This window comes from Phocoena phocoena, chromosome 3 (genome assembly GCF_963924675.1).
Source record: "Phocoena phocoena chromosome 3, mPhoPho1.1, whole genome shotgun sequence".
NCBI lineage: Eukaryota > Metazoa > Chordata > Mammalia > Artiodactyla > Phocoenidae > Phocoena > Phocoena phocoena.
In genome coordinates, this window is record NC_089221.1 from 169,124,385 (window position 1) to 169,148,715 (window position 24,331).

The following is a 24,331-nucleotide window of genomic DNA, read 5'->3' on the forward strand; positions in this document are numbered from 1 at the left end:
AGAGAAAGCCCGTGCGCAACAACGAAGACCCAACGCAGCCAAAAATAAATAAATTCACACCATTTATTAATAAAAGATCCACCCTCATAAATACATGAAAAAAGCTAGTCTCCCTTCTCCCCACTGCACTTCTAAGAGGTAACCATTGTTACCAGCTTGGTGGTCCTTCAAAACATTTTCTTGGGGACTTACACACACATATCATTCAAATGGAAATAAACTTGTTATGTAATGGAATCATATTGTATATACATTCTATAACTTGCTTTTGTTACTCAATAAAGGCCTTGGAATAGTTTCTTGTGCTATATATTGACTCACTTCCATCTTTTATTCCATATTATGGAGTTCCTTGGTTTAGTTAACCTCCCAAAGCAGCTTTATTAATTTACCATCTCCAATAACTACCCATTTCCTCACACCCTTGCCAATGTGGGATATTGAGAATTGTGTAAATTTTTACCAGTGTAACAGGCAAAAATCATATCTCATTATTTTTATTTGCTTTCCTTCAGTTACCAGCAAGGGAATTTTTTTCCCTTGTATATAGGCCTTGTTTGTTTTTTCTTTCATCTGTGAACTGCCTATTCATAATCTCTGTTGTTCTTTGTCAACTGGATTGTCTATTTTATTAATTTGTAGGAATATTTAATGCTTTCTGGATGCTTACATGCTGTAATATTTTCTCCCAGTTGTTGTATCTTACTTATGGTATCTTTTATTAAGAGAGACTTAAAATTTTCAAGTAGCCAAATTTATTTTTCTTTATAGTTTCTGTTTTTTAAGTCTCATTTCAGGCCTTTGTTACCACTATATTACAAAAATACTATTCTAGTTGGAATTTCTATTTTGCATAGAAGAAGGTTAATAGAGATTTTCCCTACCACCAGATAGCCGACTGTTCCAACATTGTTTACTGAAAAATCCTTAGTGCTTCCTTTATAATGAACAAATACTTAAACTCCCCACTCTGTTTCAATGTCTTACCGTTAAAATGAGAGCAAGTATGCAACACTGTTTTTCAATTTTAGCTATTCTTGTGTATTTTCTTTTTTTTTTCTTTTTTTGGTGTATTTTCTTTTTGATTAATTTTAGAACAGACAAATCTCAAAGCTTCTTTTAGGTTACTTTGGGGGGAATTGAGAACTTTATGATATCAAGTCATCACATCTAGGAAAACCTTCTCAAAATTAGTCATGTCACGCTACTAGAATATTTCCTTTTAGCTTTACTTACTATTTAAGAACAGTATATCTATTTTTAATGGCTTCTGGCAATAACTTGCTTAAGTCTTTGACTTGTGGATGATCTATCAATTGCCACCTCAAAAACGCAAGAGAATCAAGTGATGAACAATTATAACTAGCTAGTGAGTTTTTCACATGCACTGTTCATATTAGCCAGAGCTTTATTTTTTTGTGGCCACGTTGTTCAGCGTGCGGGATCTTAGTCCCCCGACCAGGGATCGAACCCCAGCCCTTGGCAGTGAGAGCGCAGAGTCCTAACCACTGGACCGCCAGTGAATTCCCATATTTTTTTCTCATTTCTTAAGCTGTCATTGGCTTATTTCAGATTGCTTTACCATTACTTAATTTCATGAGGCACACTGAGACCAAAAGACCTTACAGACCCAGCACTGGCCAAGGAGTTGACATCCCAGTAGCAAAGAGTACAACAGCATGCTCCACAAAAAGGAAGGAGGGCACCTGGAAGAAATGCCTGATTCCCAGTGTGGGGCAGGGAAAGCAACAAACACTGGAACACTGTCTTGTGCCAGAAAGTAAGTGTTCAAATAATGAAGTGATCATGTCAAAAAGACACAGGAGCCAGCCTGAAGGACTCTCATTGGGACAATCTGAACATCAAAATAAATAATAATCATAAAGGCTTACTTATCACCTACTGAATAAAATAGGAATCTCTAAGTTCACACTGATAAGTGGGGGAGAAGGGTAAGCTACCTCTTATGGCAGAAAACCAACTACCAGAGATGGAATGATAAATTTAGAAAATCACCACTGGACGAGACTCAGTGAATGCTGACACTAGTGGAGGGTGAAACAGATATTTGTAAGTCACAAAGTATGTTCCCCATAGATACAATTACAAAGAGTGAAACAGTTAACTTTCCAGTGGAGAAACCCAACCAATATCACCTCAAGTCACTTACACGAATGGTCAGGATGCGCCTCTAGGGAGGTTAACGGAGAAAAATAACACTTCCGGTGGTATTTCTGACAAAAGTGTATAATTTGAACCTAATCACGAGGGGGAAAAAAAACAAACCAAACCAAAAAAACCTAAATTGAAAAACAGGCTTCAAAATAAGTGGTCTGTGCTCTTCAAAAAATGGTAATGTCACAAATACAAAGAAAGTCTTAGGAACTGTTGCAGATTAAAGGAAACTGAAAAGACGTGACAACTGAAGGCTATGAAAAGACCCTAGATTTTTTCTTCGAGTTATGAAGAACATTATTGGAACAAATGGCTAAATCTAAATAAGGTCTAAGCTTAGATTACAGTATTATATTAACATTAATTTCTTGATTTTGGTAATTATGTATGATTATGTAATGTCCCTGCTTTTAGAAAATACTGCGGTCTCTAGGGGCAAAGGGGCACATACATGCAACTTATTCTCAAACAGTTCAGGGGGAAAAAATATATATATACATATTACATTTATTTTCTCTCTCTCTTTCTTTCTCTCTTTCTCCTTCTTTCTCTCTCTCCCTCTCCACCCCCCTCTTTCTTTCTTTCTCTCTCTCTCCCCGCTCCTTACCTGTCCTGAGAAAGAAAAGGATAAAACAAATGTAATAAAATGCTAACATTTGGGGAATCTGGATGAGGATATATGAGAATTCCTTGTATTATTCTTGCATCTTTTCTAAGTATGAAATTATGTCTCCTAAAAAAAAGATACGTTGTACATTCATTTTCAAGTTTTTGTGTGGATCTATGCTTTCATTTATTTTGGCTAAAGAAACAGGAGTGGAATAATTGGGTTGTATTTTAGTTGAAGTTTCAATTTTGTAAGTATGTGCCGATTTTTTTCCCCAAATAGCATCATTTTACATACTCTACAGCAGTGTATGGGAGTTTGTTTTTCTATCTTTGCTATTTTAATAGTTGTTTTCTAGCATTTCTAGTCATTTTAATTTTATTTTCTTTGATAGCTAATGACAAGTATTTTTTGATGTGGTCACTGGCCATTTATTTATATTCTCTTGTGAAGTATCTGTTCAAAATTTTGCCAACTATGAAAATGCATTTGATGGTTATTCTAAAAAAAAGAAAGAAATTATATCAAAAGAAACAAAGACAACCCAGCAACACAGAATCAGGCAACAGCTTAAAAAGCAAACATGCTGACTTTGCTTTTCTAGTTAAATTATTTTGCTGATAATTATTTTAAAAGATTCTGCTAAACAAAGTATTGGTGTGAAACTACTTTGGAGGGATGCTGAGATTACTTGAGGTATGCTTTCTAGGATTCTGATTAAAATAATCAGATTTCAAACCATTTTGAGTTTGTTCAAACAGGGCAGATGAAAAAACTATTTTCAGTTAAAATCATGATAAAATCTAATAAGATAGTTGTAAATAATTCAGAACTTATAGACTTGCCCTATTAAATATCAATATGTACTGTGTAAAACTCCAGAATAGAATCACACCAAGCATAAGAAACCAGACACAAAAGAGTTTGTATTGGGAATTCCCTGGCAGTCCAGTGGTTATGACTCCATGGTCTCACTGCTGAGGGCCTGGGTTCAATCCCTGGTCAGGGAACTAAGACCCCACAAGCCGTGCGGTGCTGCCAACAAAATAAAAAAATTTGTATTAAATGGGTCTATTTCACTTGAAGCTCTAGAACAGGCAAAACTAATCTATGGTTAAAGTAATCACATATTTTCCCCCCCTTCGAGGGACAGGCAGGGACTATGACTGGGCAAGGGCACGAGGAGTCTGATAGGAATGTTCCATATTTTGATCCCTCATTATCTCACATCATATGCAAAAATAAACTCCAAACGAACTCAAAATAAAACCATAAATACCACTCCAAAATGCAGAATGATTTAAAAAATAATAATTTTAAAGCAAAGGACAGCCTTTTAAAATACAACATAAAATCTAGAACCTGTATAAAATAAGTTGACTGCGTTGCCTGTGTTAAAGATTGAAACTTTAAAGACCAAAACACCACAAACTAGTTAAGTCAAATGAGAGACAGGGAAAAAGCAACTGTGACATTTTATAGAGAGAGCGCCCTCAAGAGTCAATAAGACCAACAACCCAGCAGAAAAACGGGCAAAGGGCATGAAAAGGCAATTCAGAAAATACAGATGGCCAATCATCAGAAACTGTCTAATCTGTGAAGAAATGTAAATGGAAACTTTACCTGTGGAGAAATTCAAATAAATACAATGAAATACTTTTCTTCTATATATAAGACAACATTAAAAAAAAGATAATATTCAGCATTGAGAATTTAAAGAAATTGGCACCCTCTCCCACCCCTATGTTGCCAGATATTAACCAGTACAGCCTGTTGGAGAGCTATTTGTTAGTAGCTATTTTTAAAATAAAATGCACATATCTTTTGACCCCGGAATTCTACTTCCAATAAGTTAACAAAAACATATTCCTTCAGCAGAGATAGCTCTGGTTCATGGCTGTGCTGAAAACTGGAACAAACCCCAACCGTCTAGTAATAAGACTGACGAGCTCAACTGTGGTACAATCATATGAAGGACTACTCAGCTGTTAAAAGAATGAGTTTTTTTTATTTTCAGCACTATTGAAAAATGTCCTCAACGTGCTAAATGAAAAAAAAACAAATTAGAGAATATGGTGTGTAGCAGAACCAATTTTTTTAAAGGAAAGACAAAGGCACACAGGTGTGTGCACATCTTTCTGCATTTTTAGATGACTGCAGACACATAGATAAGTCTGGGAAAATATGCCCACACTTTTAATAACGGGTTGCCTCCTGAATGGAAAGGAATTTCAACACTTTACTTAATGCACATTTGTATTTCCAAAGACCTTAACACAAGCATTTCTTCTTCTGTTAAAAAGAAAAAGAAAGCAAAAAGGATATCCACAGGCTCTACTTTTTCCCAATCTATAATTTTCTTTCTCTGTTGATTTTTCAGCACTCTTTGCCTTGGCAAAAACACTGACTTGGGCAAAACCAAAAATGCTCGATGAACTGTGGACCACAGAGGTGACTTCATTCCAAAGTGAGGTCACTGACTGCTGTTCTCCCAGAGCTTATATACCCCAGAGCATGGTTGATATTGGTGCCAGACATTTCACACCCAATTCTTCACCACTGACCAGGTAAAAATATTTTGTTTTGTTTTGGGGCCTGAGCAATAAAACCTCCAATTACCAAGAGAACTTTCAGGACAGCCCAAATGGCCAGTTTTAGCTAATTCTTTCTTAAAACAGTAGTTGAATGTCACTGAATTCCATTAGTAACTCAATGAATAAATACTAAGCAGGAAGAAAGACAAGGAAGACGCAGCCCCTGTCCTCAACAACCTGATTGTGACACAAGGCAGAATGAGACGTAAGCATTAAAACTCAGGCCATGGCAGCACGGAGGACATAAGGAGAGAAGACCTGCTGTTGGTGGGATCAGAAGCTGTCTCTTGACGAACTAGGACTTGAATGCAGACAAATGGGGAAGAGGAGTGGGTAGAACATATAAGCTAAGGCCCAGAGAGCCAAGAGAGTAAACCACATGTTCGGGACCTGATTAAAGGTATATGTAACAGAGGAAGGTGGTGTGGGAGGAAGCGGGGAAGGGAAGATTTGGGGCAGACGGTGAAGGTCATTAATGCCACGTGGAATCTGGCTTTTATGCGGTATGCAGTTTTCGAAAGCAATGTCTGTAAAAGTGACAACTCTGTTTTGGCCAGGCAGTATTTAAAAGGGAAGTTATTTTGCACAAGTCAGGTCAATAGGAGACTCAAGTAATTCTAAACACTCTCTACTTAAAGAAGGTTAAGAGTCTGGATAAGCAACGGCTGCTGAGAAACCTACAGAGGAAAATAAGTAGAGGTGTAAGTACCTCTTCCACCCTCTGAATTCCCAAGAACCATGGAAACAAAAATACAGTGGAGGGATCTTGAAAGAAAATGCAAACCTTCATTCAAGGTCCTTCTGATTCACAGGGCAGTCCACAAGCACATTAGCAAAAGAAGTCAGTTCTGAAAAACGTTCCTAACATTAGCAATGCTTATAAAATCCTCCATACCTTTGCTGGATCTCTTTGATGTCTTCTTATTTCCTTCAGAGGTAATTTCAATTTCATCAGGATTACCCCCCTCATCTTCAATTGCCTAGAGAGAAGGTAAAAAAAGGTCACCCAAAAAGGCAGCACACAGATTTGACTTTCACAGAAGCTTCAGGGTGCTGATCTGGAAAGGGCCTCTCCCCACCTGTTCATTCGTTCTTTCTTTTTCTACGTTGGAGCAAGCAAGGGCTCCGGATTTAGACGGATTCTACCAGATCTTAGCTGTGTGGTCTCAGGCAGGCTTATTTAATCCCTGTGAGTTTATTTTTTACTCTGGAACAAGGGGCTAATAAATGTTCTTACCCTGGAAAGCTGTCATGAGAATTCGTATTATCCATGTAAAGCAAGCACTCACCAAACATTAGGGTTATTTTTAACATTATCACCAAAATCTGATTGATCCTATTCCTGGGCCCGAAAGAACTCAAAAAAGGGAAAGGCACACTCTCTAGTTACCTATGACTTCACTCAACAATGGGCTGTTCGACCCTCCCTGATCCCCTCTCCACGCCACACCTGTACTAGGCACCGTCTGTACAGAATACTAACACTCACTGCCTGAGTTCCTGCTGTGTGTGGCACGGTATGGGATGTGACACGTACTACCTCATCCCTTCACAATCATCTCTGACTGACTCCAGAGGCCTTGCCGTCAACCACTAGGGGGCCTGCTTCATCGGATACAGAATTATAAGGATCTCTTGGCAAGTCCCGCCCCCCCGTCCCAAGAGCCTGTCCTTCACTTGAGCAGCCCCCACTTATGCTCTGCACTGTGCCAGGCACCAAGGAGGCACTCAGGAGAAAAAACAACAACAACAAAACAAACAGGACTGAGCGTGTCAATACTGATATCCATAGACACTGGGCTTCACGTTTAGGTTTTACTGAAAACCCTGTTTTTACTGGACTCTCAAACTCTGTTTAAACCCATTTCAAATGTTGTTTTATTTGTAAACAGCTTCAGAAGTCTCGAAGATTATGAGGAGTTTCCTAGCTTGGAAAAGTCTAAATTCAGAATGCAGCGTGGAGGCTCCACACCTAACCTGTACCAGGAACAAAGAAATCTCTCTCTCTTCTCTCTGAAGCCAGAACCAGAAGGAAAAATTGGAGTTATGCCCTGGCATCAAGGAAAGCACAAACATAAAGTCTTTCACTCTCTTCCTGGAGACAGAAGATTCTGGAACATCACCAGGAGAATACAAAAACTACCCCAGACAGAAGGTGTACCAGTTTGCCCCTCAGTGTGTCTCCTCTAGGTGCAGTGTTCACAGGGTCATCCCTAGGGGGGACTGTAGGCTACGAGTCACCCTTACAGGCCTTGCCAAATTACACTTTGTGTTTTGCCTCCCCCTTTCCCTCCTTTGCCCTTCCTAAAAAAAAAAAAAACTAGATAACGGAAGTACAAGAGAAGAACATCAGTACTTCCAGACTTGCTTGGGCAGGGTAGCAGATGGGTATATATGCTAATGGTATTTATGTATTTTGAGCACATCACTAAGAAACTGAAAAGAAGGAAGAAGGGATGGGTTTGTCCCCTCAGAGACGTTAGTGATGGAAGTTCACACCAGTCTCAACCCCCGCCTGACGGGAAGGTTCAATACCATCCTATCAGCATTGCAGGCTTGTGGACTATCTGGGGGAAAAAAGGCTAAAGCCCCCCAATTTGACTTTGTTGATAGGAGGCCTTGTGGCTACTAACAACATGGATCACAGGTCCCCGGGTGCCAACCCTCACCCTCCTTGCATCTTCTCCAGGTAAACATCTCAGTGGATGAACCGCCTGCCCCGTCTGGGTCAAGGAAGTTAGTAACCATAGTGAAAGAAAACAGACTCAAGTTAGAAAGGCCCAACTGACTCGGAGCAAATAACTCACTACTCTCAAGCCTGAGTTTCCTCATCCAGATAATAGGAAATAATCCTTACTTCCTCTAAACAGCAATTAATAAGTAAAACTCTGATCCTCTGTTGTTAGGGAGGCCGGAGGGTAGAATGAGTGACAAACCGCACTGTCTCGGGGGTGGGGTGGGGGGGGTGGGGGATAGGTTAACAAGGCTTAGCGAGTACACAGGAGAAGTCCCCATACAAGAGTCACTAGGCAGCAAAAAGAAAGAAGCCACCAGAACAAGGCAAGCACAGGGGAAGCAGAAGAGCACAAACACTTACTTAACTCCCTGCTTTTCGCACAACCCTCGAGGTAGGGGGTTAAAACCCCCTGTTTGCAAATACCAAGCGGTGGCACAGAGAAAAAAGTGAAACGTGACAGCGATCGCACCTCGAGTGTTTACATGCGCTGGGCAACACACCAAGCCCGTTTCATGCCATTTTACTTAATCCTAACGCGAAAACACTATTATTTTCTTCTACTGGACACAAGGAGAAATAGGCCCAGAAGGGATTAAATGTCTTCCACACTCAAGATCATGCAGATCTGACGGAGCCTTTAGAACCTCCCCAAGTCTGTTTCATTTCTGGTGGTTATTACAAATAGCACTTTTCCCTCCAGGCTAAATCCCCAAGCCCGTACTGGCAAATCCCTAAGCCGTTTCCCCATTCCCCCCCCGCCCTTTGAGTATTCCCTCGATATGATTACTTTAAAAATTAATCCCGTATTCAAGACTTCTGGGCCCTAACGGATCAAGCAGCATCTCTCTTCCCAGAGGACGCCCCCGCGGCCGACACGGGCTCAGAAAATCGACCGGCCTCGGTTCAAATCCCGACCTCCTCACCCCGGCCGAGTGACCTTGGCCGAGTCCCCTAACGCGGCGGAGGAAGCGAGGATTTCAGGGTTCCGCGTCCACTTTCAGAGGCCGGAATGCAACCAGCCGAAGAAATCCCTTGAAAAGCAGGAGCTGATGCGGATAACACAAGCACTCGGCCGATGTACCCGTCACCCCCAACCTCCCCCGTTCGCGTCGAGATTTTCTTTTTCTTGTTCTCGCCCCGATGCGGCGCTGGGCTTTGAACCTGGGCCCGGCGGGGCTCGAAGCTCCCGCCGGGGCCTGGGAGGAGCCGGGAGAAGCCCGGGGCGCCAGGCCCGGCGCAGGCCGCAAACGGGGCCGGGGGCGGACCCCGACGCCAGAAGGCCCCCGTCGTGGCCGCGAGGGTCCCCCGACCCACCTCCTGCCCACCCCCAGAGCCCCGGCTCTACCTTTTTAAGCCGCTCCATCAAAACGCTCTTGTTGCCGCTCGAATCCAGGTTCCGTTTCCTCAGCTCCGCCCGCAGATCGATCACCCTCAAGTCGCTGAGGCGCCGCGTCCCGGTCTCCGACGAGGCGGAGCTCAGAGCCGCTGCGCCCGCCACACCCGAATCGCCTAGGCCTGACAGAGTCTCCGCCATTCCAGGGACCCTGGCTCCGCCACCCACTTCACAGAAAACCGGGCCGGATTTATCTCAGCTCCCAGCACAAAATGGCGCCGCTTGCGAAGGAACCGCTCCAGCCGCCCCGGCGCGCCTCGCTTCTGCGCAGGCGTACCTGGCGTGGGTTCGACGCTCCCGGTCGCGTCTGCCCATGCGTGGTGAGAGCCTTGGGCGGGAGGGAGCGGTGTGTGTGGTGAGGGGGGATATGCGCAGGCGCGTGTCGTCTCGCCGGCCTCCCGCCGCGAACTGCCTGGACACATGCGTACTGCGGTTACGGCGCCTGCGCGTTGTGGCTGGACACGTGCGGTTGGTTGGCGCGCGAGCTCGCTTGCTGCTAAGAGCCGTGATCCGGCTGGCGCGCATGCGCGGCCGGAAAACGGGGCGGGAGGAAGGGAGTGCGTTTTCCTCTCAGGCGGCGCCATTTTGTGCTCAGAGAAGCTACAGCCGCCGGCGGTGTGTGGAATAGGTGGCAGAGACGGGAAACCCGGGATGGCGGAGACTCTGGCAGGGTCCGGCGACTCGGGTTCTGGCACAGCCGCTGTCGTCTCGGGCGCCTCAGAGGTCGGGACGCGGCGGCTCAGTGACTTGCGGGTGATCGATTTGCGGGCGGAGCTGAAGAAGCGGAACCTGGACACGGGCGGCAACAAGAGCGTCCTGATGGAGCGGCTGAAGAAGGTGAGGCGGCCCGGGGCCCCGGGGTGGCGCCTGAGGCCGAGGCACGCCCCCGCGCGGGCCTGTCACCATGACTCCCCCGGGCGGGGCGCCCCCGGTCCGCCTCTCTCGTGGCCGATCCCGGCCCGAGCTGTCAGGCCCCTGGGGCTCCGGCTGTGTGACCTTGGCCCGTCACCGCCCCTCGCTGTGCTTCGCCTCCCCCTTTCCCTCCCGTCGGTCGCCTCCGGTGCGCTGAAAGCCCGTTTTAGCCGCAGGGTGGCCCCTGGACTCTTCCCGGGGCTGTGTGACCTTGGACAAGTGCCGTCCCCTCCCCGCGCCTCAGTTTTGTCCCCTGAGGAGCGGATGATTGAAGAGCCTTTGATGTTTCCCAGGAAGGGGGGGGGGCTGTGCTTGTTTTTGCCTCAGGACCTTTGCTCTTAGCGTGCCTTCCACCTGGCTGCTCGTCTCCCAGGTCTCCATCTGGCTGGGGCTTTGTTGTCATTTTGGGTCTGTCTGAGATGTCGCCACCCTGCCCACCCTTCCTAAGTGTTGTTCCACCTCCGTGACTCCCTGTGTCGTACCATTCTCTGTTTCTTGTCTCGCCTCGTAGCACTTAACACAGAGTTGGGTACCGGGAGTTGGGGGGAGGTGTCATCTCCTTGATGGGAACAGGCTCTTGAGGGTAGGGCCCTTGTGAGTTGAGCGCCGAGTCCCCAAGCACGCGAAAGGCACTGTCGCCTGGAACCACCATCTGCCCTCTACCCAGTTCGTTCAGTGTTCTTCCTCCGCCGAGGTCAAAGGTGGCCTGTCGAACAGCACGCAGCCCTCTCTGCCCATGCCAGACCAAGTGCAGCCTCTCTTGTGTGTTACATCGTTGACTTAAAGTGGAGGTAGTTTGGAGGTTAGGGACCATTTCGGGACTCGTCACAGACTCTGTGGAGCCCCATCTCACACATCTCTTTGTCTTTTGGGTGGGGGGGCCTCTGCGGAGAGAACCGAGTGACGCTGGGTTCTTCCTGTGGCTTTGGGGCTGGCAGCCCAGATAACCAAAATCAGAGTTGCTCTTTGCACGAAAAGGTTTGCGCTTGTTCGCCGGGAAGTTGTTACCTAGGAAGAACAGTGTCTGTCCTGCAGCTCTTAGCCACGTTGTAAAATTTGTCTCTTCCCAATAGGCGGTTAAGGAGGAAGGTCAAGATCCTGATGAAATTGGCGTCGCGTTGGAAGCCACAAGCAAGAGGACGACAAAGAAATGCGTTAAAGGTATCCGCTTGAACTTGTTGCTGCTTGAGGCCTCTGCCTTGAGAGGACTTCTGTAGAGGATTGGTGGTTTAGCATTCTTCCTGCCCTCCAGGTCGGGAGAGCGGCCCTTATTGTTCTCCGTCTAACAGTTAGGCTTGCTTTTCCACCACCTAACGTGTAAGGATGTCAGGGTGCTGGGCAGGAGTAAAGAGATTTGTAAGTGCCAGGTAAAATTGAAATACGTACTGAAAACCTCACGGTTCTTGTCGTTGGGATTAAAAAAGAACTAGAGTAAGGCACTCTCTGGAAGCTGCCCCAACTGGACTGAGCAACCAAATGCACCTGCTTGGCTTCCTTCCTAGTTCAAAAAACTACGCCTTAAACCAAGGAAAATGACACCAACCAGAGATGCAACAGAACCCAACTTCTCTGGGGTCCAGAATAGATTGTTGGAGTATTTGCACCCAGCCCATTTTAACACTGATTTTTTTTTTTAATCAAGATATAATTCACATACTATAAAATTCTCATATTATTTAAAGTGTATAATGCTGTGTTTTTCAGTATATTTACAAGGCTATGCAACCATCACCACTCTCTAATTCTAGAATATTTTCATCACCCCAAGAGAAATCCCCCATGCCCATTAGCAGTCAGTTCCCATATCCGCCGCCCCCCCCCCCCCCCCGCCCGCTCCCCCCTGGCAATATCTAATTGAGGTTTTTTCCTCTAAGGATTTGCCTATTCTGGACATTTCATATAAATAGAATCATATAACATGTGGCTTCTTGTGTCTGGTATCTTTCACTGAGCATAATGTTTTTAAGGTTTATCCATGGTGTAATATACATCAGTGCTCCATTATTTATGGCTGATAGCACTTATTTTGGGGAGGTTTACTTCCATAAAACTTCGGAACCTCATTAGCTGTCGCTCTCATTATCAGATTTTATTGTGGTAAGGACAGTGTAATTTGAAACTCCCATATTACAGGCTTATTTTCTTGAAGGTTGCTGCACAAAAATTCTCACAGCTGTATGTGTCCCATTCATCTAAAGAAGTGCTCAATTCAGGCAATGGGAGACAGCTGCTTAGAAAGTAAAACGAAATGACCTTGTAGCATTTTCAACCACTTCAGTTTATGTTTTTAACAGCTGTTTTAGCAGAACAACTTTTCCAGAACTCATCTAACTGTTTAAATCTTGTGCACGTGTTTTGAAAGGTTAAATTTTTGAGTTAGGTTACATAAGGAATTGAAGTCTAAAACATTGGTGTGTGTTTACTGCTTGTGAAACTGTCCGTATTTCAGCTATAAACACTGACCGTCCAAACAAATACAGATTGTGAGGGATGGGTCTGTAGCAGGAAACATACAAATACCTTTTGTACTTTGCCATCAAGTTACCAGTGATCTGAAAGTTTGGTTTTGAATAGTTGACACAACTTGATAATCGTTTAGAACTTTTTTTGTGTAGATGCTCATTTAAAACCGTGAGGTTCAAGCCCTACTAATCAAAACGTTCTTGCCTTCTATGGGGATCTTTGAATCATTAGAAAAACTAAACCTGAGCTGAGTGCTTCAAATAGACGTCTGAATGTCTGGGTTAAAGCATAAGTCAAATCAGAGCTACTTGGAGTTAGCATTTTGTCAGAAAAGCCTCGATAATAGTTACTTCCATTGGTGTAAAGAGAGTGTTTGTACCAGTACAGGTAGCTGTTGCTGGGATTTCAGATTTAAAAGGCACTGGTCCCTTCCCCTTCAAGGAAGAAACAGGTGGGTGAGGTCCTGGGGCAGAGGATAGCTCCTGCAAATTGTAGAGTTGGTGTGTCCTTTGGAGGCGTGTGGGCACATGGTTAATTATATGAAGTGCTAGGTCCTCATGGTGGCCTGGTTGAAATTAGGTCCTTGAGATTAATAGAAATCAACCAGTTGGTTTCCAGAGTCTGCCACAAAGTTGGACTAAATCTGGGAATTCATGAGTAACCACTGCCTTTCAAAAGTGAAAAGTAGCTGAACTTTTTAAGTTTCATTGTAAGTAGGAACAAGGGTCCTTTACCCAGCTCATCTAAATGCGCAAAATTGCTGAAAACTGTGGGTGCGTTTTGAAAGATTAAAATTTTGAATTAGGTTACGTTTGGGGTTAAAATTTGATTTTCTGGTGTCTGTGCCTGTCTGCTGTCCCGTTCCCCTCCACCCTTCAGCTTTTAGTCAGCCAAGAGCAGGCCCTTGGGATTTGGGTGTAGCCTGTCTGCCCAGCATTTGTCTCATTGTCACTCCCACTTAGGGTGCTTTTTGGTGAGGCTTTTTGGGCTGCCTCTCTTCTATTTACATTCTTTGTGGGTACTCCAGGCTACTATTTGAGGCCTAGAAATTGGGTGCAATTATCAAACATTTTTAAACAGCGTATTTTAAAAGGATATTCAGGGTTTAGATATAATGGGAGGTGGTACAGCTGAGTTTTTGAGTCGCAGCTTTGGAGCAGAGCGAAATTCTTGCATCAAATGCAGATAATAAACCTGCTAGCATTGTGGGGAGTATTAAATAATGCGAAGAGCACGGTGCCCAATGTGTAATAAAACTATATTTTTTGAGTAATCACTGATAATAATGGCAAACGAGAGATAACTTAAGTGTAGACATTGCAGTTGGCATCTTTAATCAAAGTTTGAGGTTTCTTCAGACTCACAGAGAGAACAGTCTTGTGGTTGGGGGGGCGGGGGAGGTTACGGGAGGGATGGAATGGGAGTTTGGGGTTAACAGATGCAGTGTATTATATACAGGATGGATGAACAACAAACAGGTCCTACCGTATAGCCCAGGGAGCTGTATGCAATGTCCTGTGATAAACTATAATGGAAAAGAATATGAAAAAGAAGGTATATGTGTAACTGAATCACTTTGCTGTTACAGCAAAATCAATAAATCAACTAAACTTCAGTAAAGTGAAGATTGAGGTTTCTTGCATTTAATTTTCTCTTTTTAAAAAATTATAGAAGTGAAAATGAAAGTAGCTCTTATTGCTCAGTGTTTTAAGCACGGTTGATGGATTGCCTTAGCCATATCCATTTGTATGTTCTACCGCTGCATCTTCACACTTGCGTGTATAAAGTATCCACGTGCATTTTAATGAGTAGATCTATGTGGTAACTTTGTGGACATTTTTCCATATCATTAAATAGTCTTTAAAGGCATAATTTTTTCTTTTTCAAGTTGCAAAGCGTGTGGTATGCCACAGGGTTTTGCAGACTCGGCACTGTTGGCAATTTGAATTGAGTGCTTTGTGGTAGGGTGCTGTCCTGTGTGTTACCGTGTGCTGCACAGCATCCCTGGCCACTGTCCACTACATGCTAGTGGCACTGCCAGTCATAACACCAAAATGTCTTCAAACATTGCCGCATCACAGCCCATGCCCGCCCTGACTCCCCATACTGGCATCCCACATTTGAGCATAACATGCCATAATTTGCTTCCCTTTGGGATATTTAGTCTGTATGCACTCCATAGGATAAGTAACCTTTGTTTTGAGTTCCTTGTCAGACATTTTAGTGCACATCCTAAGGGGAATTCCAGGATAAAGGTATGTATATTTTTAAGGCTGTTGTTACATAGGGAGCCCAAAGATTTTACTTCCTTTCTGAGTCTAGAAGTTTCCACTCTCCTTCCCTTCCAGCCCCATTAAGAATACCTAACATAACTCTCAATAGTCCCTCTGCGTTCACAGAACTCAGGGTGAAAATTGACTTTATGGTAGCCTTTGCCTTTTTGCCTTGAGGAAAAAAAGTTCCTGGGCTGAAGAATGACGGAAGGCAGGGGGCCTGCTTACAGTGGGTGGAGTGAAGGGGAACCAACAGGTCCGTCGTTGGGCTCGCTCTCTTAGGTTGCAGTTCTTTGGGTGCTATATGGACATTACATTTTTTAATTTACTCATTGGGAAATGCCTATGTTTATCCTTTGCTCATTTTTCTTTAGGGATGTTAGTCTTAGTTTGGAGTGGTTTTGATATCTTTTGAAGCTTTTGGATATTTTGTGCAAAGTCAAAATACTTTGATAGTGTTACAGAAATCCTAGATTTTTATGTTCCAGTTGAGACAAAACTACATGATAGAAGAACAGGCACATTTAGCTTCCCTGTAACATGTTCTCACCAAGATTGAGCTGTGTCATCCTGCATAAACTAATTATGAGGCCAGAACCTGAATGTTATCTGATTAAAAAATTATTCTGTAACTAGGACAAAAGACGGAGGAGGAAGGCACAGAAGACAATGGCCTGGAAGAAGATTCCAGAGACGGGCAGGTATGTGGCATCACAGCCGAGATGGCGGCAGGAGCTCCGCATTCTGGTCCACCTGGTCGCTGACACCTTTCGTTCCTCATTACAGGAGGACATGGAAGCAAGTTTGGAGAGTTTGCAGAATATTGACATGATGGACGTTAACGTGTTAGAAGAAACCGAAGTCGAGAATAGCGGTGCTCCAGACTTCGGGGAGGATGGCGCTGACAGCATTCTCGAGTCCCTATGCGAGAGCAAAGACTACGTGGCTGTGCAGCTGAGGGAGCTCCCAGCTCAGTTCACAGGACACTCTGTAGGTAACGCAGATGCGGTACAGCGCGCTGCAGCCCTGGGGCTCCTCGCTGCTTATGTGCTCTTTGTCAGAGCCAGAGTACGCAGCTGAATCACCAGTCACCATAAACAAACACTTAATTCGGTGTCTAAACCTTGAGGTAAATTATATCCATTTAAACTCCACATAGGTCAGATGTTAATTAACAAATAACTTTTCTGTATTGTTGGAGGATATTTTTATAATTGGGTAGGAGACGCTTTTCTTAGCATAAGTTACAGAATGAAAGGTTGACACTGTTGATAAAAAGTATTTTCCTTAAAAAGAAAAAAGGTTTTAAAAAAACTATAGAAAGGTAAGAAAAAAACAGTTCATAATCTCGCCATCCAGATAATCCTGTTGATATTTTAAAGATGTATTCCATGTATAAATTTAGACAGTTATATTAAAAGATGTGAAATACACATCTTCACTGTATGTGAAATACAGTGAAGAAAAGTATTTGTCCCCCCAGAAGAACCCCTCCAATTAAAGGAATCCACTATTAACTTCTTGTGTATAAGGGAGGGCTTTAATTCTGTTGCCGGTGTCGCTTTCCCAGCTTCTCACTTGTCATCTGTTGCCATAGAGCTCTCTCGTAGCCTTCCTAGAACTTATTGCCAGTTTAATCTCACCACCTTGGCGTGCCCAGCCATCTTAGTTTGGTTTTATTTAAGGCATTCTAGCTTTAAACTGGAAGGAAAAGTGCCCTTGTAGGACTGAACTTTAAACCTTAAAGGTCAAAAGTCACAAATTTCACGTTATCACCACAGCTCAGCCTAGGCTAGGCAGTGAGCTTTGATTTGTCCTCTCAGTGAGATTCTGTTGTGTGTGAATTATTTCCATAGAATGGACTTGGCTTCTAACTTCTTGGTTAATGGAAACATCCAAACCTAGAAAAAGAAAAAAGTACGTGGGGAGGAGTATTTTTATATTTCACTTAAAAAGTTAAAAGGTTTTCTAACTTAATAACCTTTAGGATACCAGATTTTTTTGTATAGTAGATAATAAAAAGAGAAAACAGTCAAGTTAAATGTTTGTTTTATACAAAGTACTCTAGAAGAAAGTGCCCAGTTATTGTTACTTTATCTTTTTTTTTTTTTTTTTGGCCAAGCTGCGTGGTTTGCGGGATCTTAGTTCCCTGACCAGGGATCAAACCCGTGCCCTTGGCACTGAAAGTGTGGAGTCCTAACCACTGGACTGCCAGGGAATTCCCTATTGTTATTTGAAAAGCATTGCTACCAAGTGAAATCGGAGGAGTGCAAAAGTTGATTTTCCTTTTGAGTTCAGCTTTGGAAATTCTGTGGCTGGGTGGTGTATGCTGACCACCAGTGTGTGGAAACTGCCTGGGAAATGAATTTGCTCGTTCATTCATTTGGCCAGTGTGGACAGAGCGCCAGCCCTCTGTGAGCCTCTGTCAGAGTTGCTGGTGCCACCTAGTCCTGGAGTGGGCCTGGGGGCCGGGAGGCAGGTGATAAACTGAATACTGTAGCCCCGCCGCCCCCCCCCCGCCCTTACCCATGGATTTGCTTTCTGAGGTTTCAGTTACCCACAGTCAACCAGGTCTAAAAACATTAAATGAAATAAACAATTCCTAAGTTTTTAATCGCATACCGTTCTGAGTAGCATGTGAAACCTTGCGCCATCCTGCCGGGACGGGAATTATCCCTTTGTCCGGTTATCCACGCTATATACGTTACCTGCCTGCCAGTGTAGGAAAAAACACAGTGTATGTGGGGTCTGGTGCTGGCTGAAGTTTTAGACATCCATTGGGGCTTTGGGAGCATATCCCTTGTGGGTAAGGGGGGCTGCTGTGATTCAGCAGTGGGCTTGCAGATGGCGGTAGGCATTGTGCAGGAAATAGATGTGTAGGTGGCCTGGAAACTGGTGAGGTGTAGGCCTTGGCATTCATAATTCTGTCTCCACAAAGTAGTCTTGCATTTTGTCTTTCAGGTAGATGGGGAGGGCTTCGAGAACACTTTGGATGCTTCATCATTGGACTTCAAAGTGCCTCCGGTAGGTTACTACCCGGTTCTGTGGCTGGAAAGCTGACATGAGTGGTTAATTTTCCATAGTGGAAAAGAGTGTGGGTGTGGGTGTGTGAACAAGTCATTGAGCATCGGTCCTGAGCTGGGTGCTGGGGATAAGAGGTTGAGCCAAATTGTCAGTGTCAGGGTTTGCAGCCTAGTGGGCGTGGTGTTTATGACCAGTGAGTGTAACTAGAAAGTAGAAGTTTGGGTGATTGAGTTACAAAACCATGAGAGGGCTTCCCAGAGGAAGTCCTTTGTGTTCAAATTGAGGTCTGACAGGCCAGTCGAGGTAGCCAGGTGAAGGGGAAGAAGACTCTGGGGCAGGAGGGGCTGGTGCGTTGTAGGGATGGAGAACGCAGGGCGGGGGTGGGGCTGCAGAGACAGGTGGGTCTGACTGCCAGAGTCCAGGAGCCTTTGTCTTCCGTCCAGGGGGAGTTAGGGAGAGGTGTTCAGCAGGGTGGAGAAAGTCTTTTGTTGACACAGTTCTGCGTTGGGAGAAATACATTTTTTTCAAATCCGGTGTGATGTGTAAAGCAGCAGCCATGTGTGTGACCTCTGCCTGGACCGTGGGAGTCGTTGCCAGCTGCAGAGCCCAACTCCAAGGGGGGAATAGGACGGGCTAATATTATTGCTACTGTCTGCTTTTGCTGGGGAGAAACCAACACAGTGAACTTGTCATTGAATTATTGTAGAATGGAATACTTTGTTTTGAGTGGAGAAACTTGTTTGGAACAAGCATTTATTCATACTTGATTGAAAGTTGTATCTGCTAGGGGAATCTGTCCGATTTTTAAAGTGCTTTGTGGATTTTCTTTGTCTTTCCTTTTCAATAGGATATTGAAGAACCTCTATTGGAGCCAGGTACTGATAAGAGAGACACAACAGTTATGGTTTGAAAGTTTTCCCACTGTATTTTTTAAGCTATCTATATATTTTAAGTTGTTTATGGTGTCGTAAATTATTTTAATGGTGGACAATCCAGATCGTACAAGGATCAGAGATTGGAAACCCATTCATATCACCAGATCTGTGGAAGTACCGTTCTGGTTTCTGGAGGTCAAATACATTTGGTGAGATGTAGTGATTACTTTCATCTCTCTAACCACGTACAGTGGCATTTAAGTAATTCCCCCCAACCCCATGATTCTTCCATGTGTTTCTACACATGAAACAGATCTTGTGATATTTGCTGCAGTCATTTTGATTAATGCAGTTAAGGCAGGATAAAGCGGTGGTCAGGGCACTTATAGCCTGAGAAGTGACTGGATTCCAGAAGAGGAAACAATTTTCTTCATGAAAATTTCCAACGTGTTGTTCCCCTTCTGGACTGCGTTTATCTCCTGCCGGCGGAAGTTTCTGGTTTTCCTGTTGGACTGTTCCGTTCAAAGAATTTCAAAGAAATTTGGAAATTGAGCTGTCCTTGAATGGTGATTGCGTTCGATTGAACACCTTGGACATTGGAAAAATAAGTCGAAGACCCAGACTTGAACAGAAGCATGAAGACTGTCGAGAAGCAGCCACACGGTTGTAGGTGTTTAAACCTGTGGGGCCTTTTCTCTTCCATGTAGCATAGAGGCTTGCTCTCGCAGGCGGTTGGAGCGCAGGTAGTGTAACCAGTGTAACTTTGTGTACCCGCGGGTTTTCCAATCTCTGTGTAGCTAGCAGTTCTCTTCGTGTTAGTGTGGCAGCCGTGCCAGTTCCACATTTGTGATTGCTTTATTTCCCTGGTAATTAAACCTTGTGCCATTCTATTCCTGTTAAATCCGTAGAAAATGAGAAAATACTCGACATTTTGGGGGAAACTTGTAAATCTGAGCCAGTAAAAGAAGAAGGTTCCGAGCTGGAGCAGCCATTTGCACAGGAAACAAGTAGCGTGGGGCCAGACAGAAAGCTTGCGGAGGAAGAGGACCTTTTTGACAGCGCCCATCCGGAGGAGGGTGATTTAGATTTGGCCAGCGAGTCAACAGCACAAGCTCAGTCGAGCAAGGCAGACACCCTGTTAGCGGTAGTGAAAAGGGAGCCCGTGGAGCAGACAGGCGATGGCGAGAGGACGGACTGTGAGCCTGTAGGGCTAGAGAAGCCAGTTGAGCAGAGTAGTAAAGCCTCAGAGCACACGGAAGCCTGTAGCGAGGAGGCCTCGGAAGCGCCCCCGGAAGCCTCAAGCCCAGACCCCAGGGATAGCAAAGAAGACGTGAAGAAGTTTGCTTTTGAAGCTTGTAATGAAGTCCCTCCGGCTCCTAAAGAGTCCTCAGCCAGTGAGGGCGCTGATCAGAAAATGAGGTTTGTTTTTTCTCAGTTTTAGACCAGACGCTATCTCCTTTTCATTGGTCGTTTAATGACACACATAAGCTGTTGTTTCTGCAATTGGCCAGCCAGACTGATGCAATTGTAGTTTACTTCTAAAGTTTTATTTCTCTTTGTGTATTTTTAATGGGTGATTTCAATTCCTTTTGTTTTTCTCAACCTACTCTGGTTGTGCTCTTAAATTGTTAAGTGTTATCTTCAGCTAAATCGAATTGACTTTTAAGAATCTGCCATTGTATTTGGGGGGTCAGATTTCCAATATAAGCTTGTAAAGGTGCTGTTAAAATTTTATTTCAGACTAATTTTCTGGTAGGTATTCAGTTTTAGCACATATCATACTTTGATTTAGTTGTCTTTCATTTTATTCCTGTACGAGTAACATTAACTTTTGTCTCTAGCTCTTTTAAGGAAGAAAAAGATATAAAGCCAATCATTAAAGATGAAAAAGGTATGATTTAATTTACATGGCAGGGAGCCATCTACGGATCCCTTATTTTGGGAGGGAGGGGCCTGCAAGTATCCACAATTCGGATACAGTAGTTGGTTTTATTATGGATTACTGGAATTAATAATCTAATGGTATCTTGAGAGACTAGTTTTAAATGTTGATGAGCTTCTGTATTTTATGCCTTTGTTGTGATTATTGCTAATGGAATAGTGAAAGTCCTATTACAGGACAGGTCCACCTATGGAATAATAGAATTTTAGAAAATGCTGTCTTGGTTGAGAGCTGATCATTGAAGCCATTTCAGTTTGTAACTGACAAGACGTGATGATTCCTCGAGTAAGAAAACTCAGTTTCTGTGATCCAGATTTTTCGTCTTCTGTCCAGTTTGTTGGTGGTAATTAAATTCTTGACTCAGAGGAGTCGAGACTGGATTTAATCAGGGTTTAAGAGAGGGCTACATCTTAGGAGGAGTGGTCGAGCTTACTGTTATGCCTTGAGGTAAAGCATAATCATCTCCCTCCTGCTTCAGGTCGAATCAGCAGTAGTTCTGGAAGGAATCTGTGGGTCAGTGGACTGTCTTCCACAACTCGAGCGACAGATCTGAAGAACCTTTTCAGCAAATATGGAAAGGTACACTCCCTTTGACCTTCTGTCATTGTGCCTTGATTTGGCATTAAAATATAATAAATTTAAGAGTTTAGAAACTTCATACTCGCTGTTAATTGTATTGGTTCTTGTTTCTGGTTGGGGGAAAACAAATAAGAACCAAAACTCCAAGGTGGGGGACCCAGCCAGTGGTGGGTAGTAAGCCTTGTTTCCTGGTTGAGAGTGGATGGCAGGCAGAGTAGACAGCTTGTAGAACGCTGCTCAGAGAAGGTATGTAAAAGCTACAGTCTGCATGTCCCTGCTGTGCTTCCAACTTCTCTTGAACAAACTATCTTTTAGCCAATACAAAACTTGAAGCTGGCATGATGAGGTTTATTCCCTTAACAGTAAGTGAAGAGTTGGTCTCCGTGTATCGTCTACCATCTAAAGTATATAGTTTGAGAATTGGAACAGGACAGTGGCTTAAAAATGAATCAACTGGGGACTTCCATGGCGGTCCAGTGGTTAGGACTCCATCGCTTTCACTGCCGTGGGCGTGGGTTTGATCCCTGGCTGGGGAACTAAGATCCCACAAGCCACGTGACCAAAAATTAAAAAAAAATAAAGTTAATTAAAAAAAATTTTTTTAAATATATCAACTGATATATTGGTCACAGGAGCAGGAGGAAAGTAATACAGTTCAGAAGCCTTCTGAGGAACATTTAAGAATGATCCTGTTGTCTTGGAACTAGGTAGTGAAATAGTCTTATCAGAAGCCGTAACGACTGCCCTGGTCTGCTGGGGGCCTGTGGGGAGTGACCCTCGGGAGAGAAGTAGGCGAGGTACCGCTCAGCAGCAGCAAGTTGCAGGGATTCCAGGCAGAGGTTTGGCATCTGTGTCATCCTGGCTGCCCAGGTCATTCCTTGGCTCAGGTCCTTGTTCCCCAATTAAGTGTTAGTGAAGGGGTTAGGGAATGAGCAGACAGGACCCAGAAGAAGCATTCCAAAGGGTGTAGAACACTATTAAGCCCTAACCTATTCACTCACTTATTTAGAATCAGGCACTGATTGTAAAGCCAAAGCAAACAGATACAAGGGCATTGACATCATAGATCTTACATTGGTGGAAGATCGCGTAAGAAATAAATACATAACAACGTGTTATGATAAGTATATTGAAGATTACGGTGTGCCATCAGTGTGTGGTAGGAAGGCCTAATTTAGATTTGGGAAGTAGGTTCGGCAGTCATCACTGAGGAAGTGACATTTAGGCCAAGGGCTGCGTGATTAGTTTGCCTGGCCCTCGGAGCTCAGCTCTGGACCAGAGCAACAGGACCTAGGAAGGCCCCGCAGCGGGACAAGGCTCTGGAAGTGGATGAGCAGACAAAGGCTTCTGTGAGGAGCTTGATAGCAGGGGACGGGAAGCAGGGAAAGGACACAGACAGGAACATGGGAGCTTTTTGTGGTATCTGCTCTCACTTAGGTTTATCTGTCATCGGAAGTGATGCCCTTGTAAGGATAATGGAAAGGTCAAATGACCCCTTGATTAGCTCAGCCCTCTCATTGAGGAGAGGGAAGTAGGCAAAGCTTCGTCTCTGATATGGGAACTGACATCTGTATCCATCTCAGCAGAGGCTCTGGCCCTGTATGGGGTGCTTTGGACAGATCGGGGCTTTCTTCAAGCAGAAGTGCAAATGTCAAGGTCTGCAGGGATCCTAGGGAGCATGTATCCCTCTCACCATCTCACAGTCGGGTACACTGAGGTCCAGAGAGAGGAGAGCACTTGTTCACGTTGACCCACTGAGTTCAGAGGAGGTCACAGCCAGAAGCCATGGCTCCTGTGTCTCAGGCTTTTTGTATATCCCAACTCTCACGTCTTTGAATGTCCTCTGGGAACGTTTACACTTAACGGAAGCACTGGTATGGTAGGGTTTAAATCTGTGCTCTTGCTCTGTGTTTTGTATATGTCCTGTTTCTTCTTGGATTCCTTGTACCTGATTGCTTTTTTCTTTTTGATATGCACCATTTTTAAAGTCTTCACTGAATTTGTTACTGTATTGTTTCTGTTTTATGTTTTGGTTTTTTGGCTGCGAGGCATGTGGGATTTTAGCTCCCTGACCAGGGATCGAACCCACACCCTCGAATTGGAAGGTGAAGTCTTTTTTTTAAAACATTTAAAATTTTTTAAATGTTTTTAAATTTATTTTTGGCTGTGTTGGGTCTTCGTTGCTGCGCGTGGGCTTTTCTCTAGTTGTGGCAAGTGGGGGCTACTCTTCATTGTGGTGTGTGGGCTTATTGTGGTGACTTCTCTTGTTGCAGAGCACAGGCTCTAGGTGCGCAGGCTTCAGTAGTTGCAGCACGCAGGCTTAGTTGCTCCGCGGCTTGTGGGATCTTCTCAGACCAGCAATCAAATCTGTGTCCCCGGCGTTGGCAGGTGGATTCTTAACCACGGAGCCAGCAGGGGAGTCCCTTGAAGGCGAAGTCTTAACCACTGGACTGCCAGGGAAGTCCCTGTTTATCTGCTTGATTTTGCATTGCATAGTTTTTTTTATGATTTGTGCCTTACTAGCTATATCTGGTCTATGTAACTAGTTTCTGTTTTAGCTCCTTGAGGTGTAAACTTGGGTTGTTTATTGGAGATTTTTCTTGTTTCTTGATGTAGGCATTTATTTCTGTGAACTTTCCCCTTAGATTGCTTTTGCTGCATCTCATAAATTTTGGTTATGTTGTATTTCCAGGTTCATTTGTCTCGAGGTGTTGTTTGATTTATCACAGTTTATCTCCCAGTGACTTTATACCAGTT

General features: G+C 44.0%; 2 protein-coding genes across 5 annotated transcripts in view; one reads left to right on the forward strand and one right to left on the reverse strand.

Annotated features, from left to right (window-relative positions):
- SAFB (scaffold attachment factor B) overlaps nucleotides 1-9,701 on the reverse strand; it is a 34,369-nt gene extending 24,668 nt beyond the window's left edge. For 2 of the 4 annotated variants that reach the window (XM_065874602.1, XM_065874601.1), the window contains exons 1-2: nucleotides 9,459-9,701; nucleotides 6,272-6,356 (exon numbers count right to left, since the gene is read on the reverse strand). In XM_065874602.1, the coding sequence (XP_065730674.1) occupies nucleotides 6,272-6,356; nucleotides 9,459-9,647 (274 nt within the window). In that variant the 5' untranslated portion in view covers nucleotides 9,648-9,701. The remainder of the gene's footprint in view (nucleotides 1-6,271; nucleotides 6,357-9,458) is intronic. The other 2 variants (XM_065874604.1, XM_065874600.1) reach the window with 1 other exon arrangement.
- Nucleotides 9,702-10,029: 328 nt separating this feature from the next.
- The window catches only part of SAFB2 (scaffold attachment factor B2), a 33,482-nt gene continuing 19,180 nt past the window's right edge, over nucleotides 10,030-24,331 (forward strand). Inside the window, exons 1-9 of the mRNA XM_065874267.1 lie at nucleotides 10,030-10,343; nucleotides 11,492-11,579; nucleotides 15,791-15,855; nucleotides 15,941-16,144; nucleotides 18,116-18,178; nucleotides 19,026-19,053; nucleotides 19,962-20,472; nucleotides 20,895-20,944; nucleotides 21,474-21,574. Coding sequence (XP_065730339.1) covers nucleotides 10,158-10,343; nucleotides 11,492-11,579; nucleotides 15,791-15,855; nucleotides 15,941-16,144; nucleotides 18,116-18,178; nucleotides 19,026-19,053; nucleotides 19,962-20,472; nucleotides 20,895-20,944; nucleotides 21,474-21,574 — 1,296 coding nt within the window. The 5' untranslated portion in view covers nucleotides 10,030-10,157. The remainder of the gene's footprint in view (nucleotides 10,344-11,491; nucleotides 11,580-15,790; nucleotides 15,856-15,940; nucleotides 16,145-18,115; nucleotides 18,179-19,025; nucleotides 19,054-19,961; nucleotides 20,473-20,894; nucleotides 20,945-21,473; nucleotides 21,575-24,331) is intronic.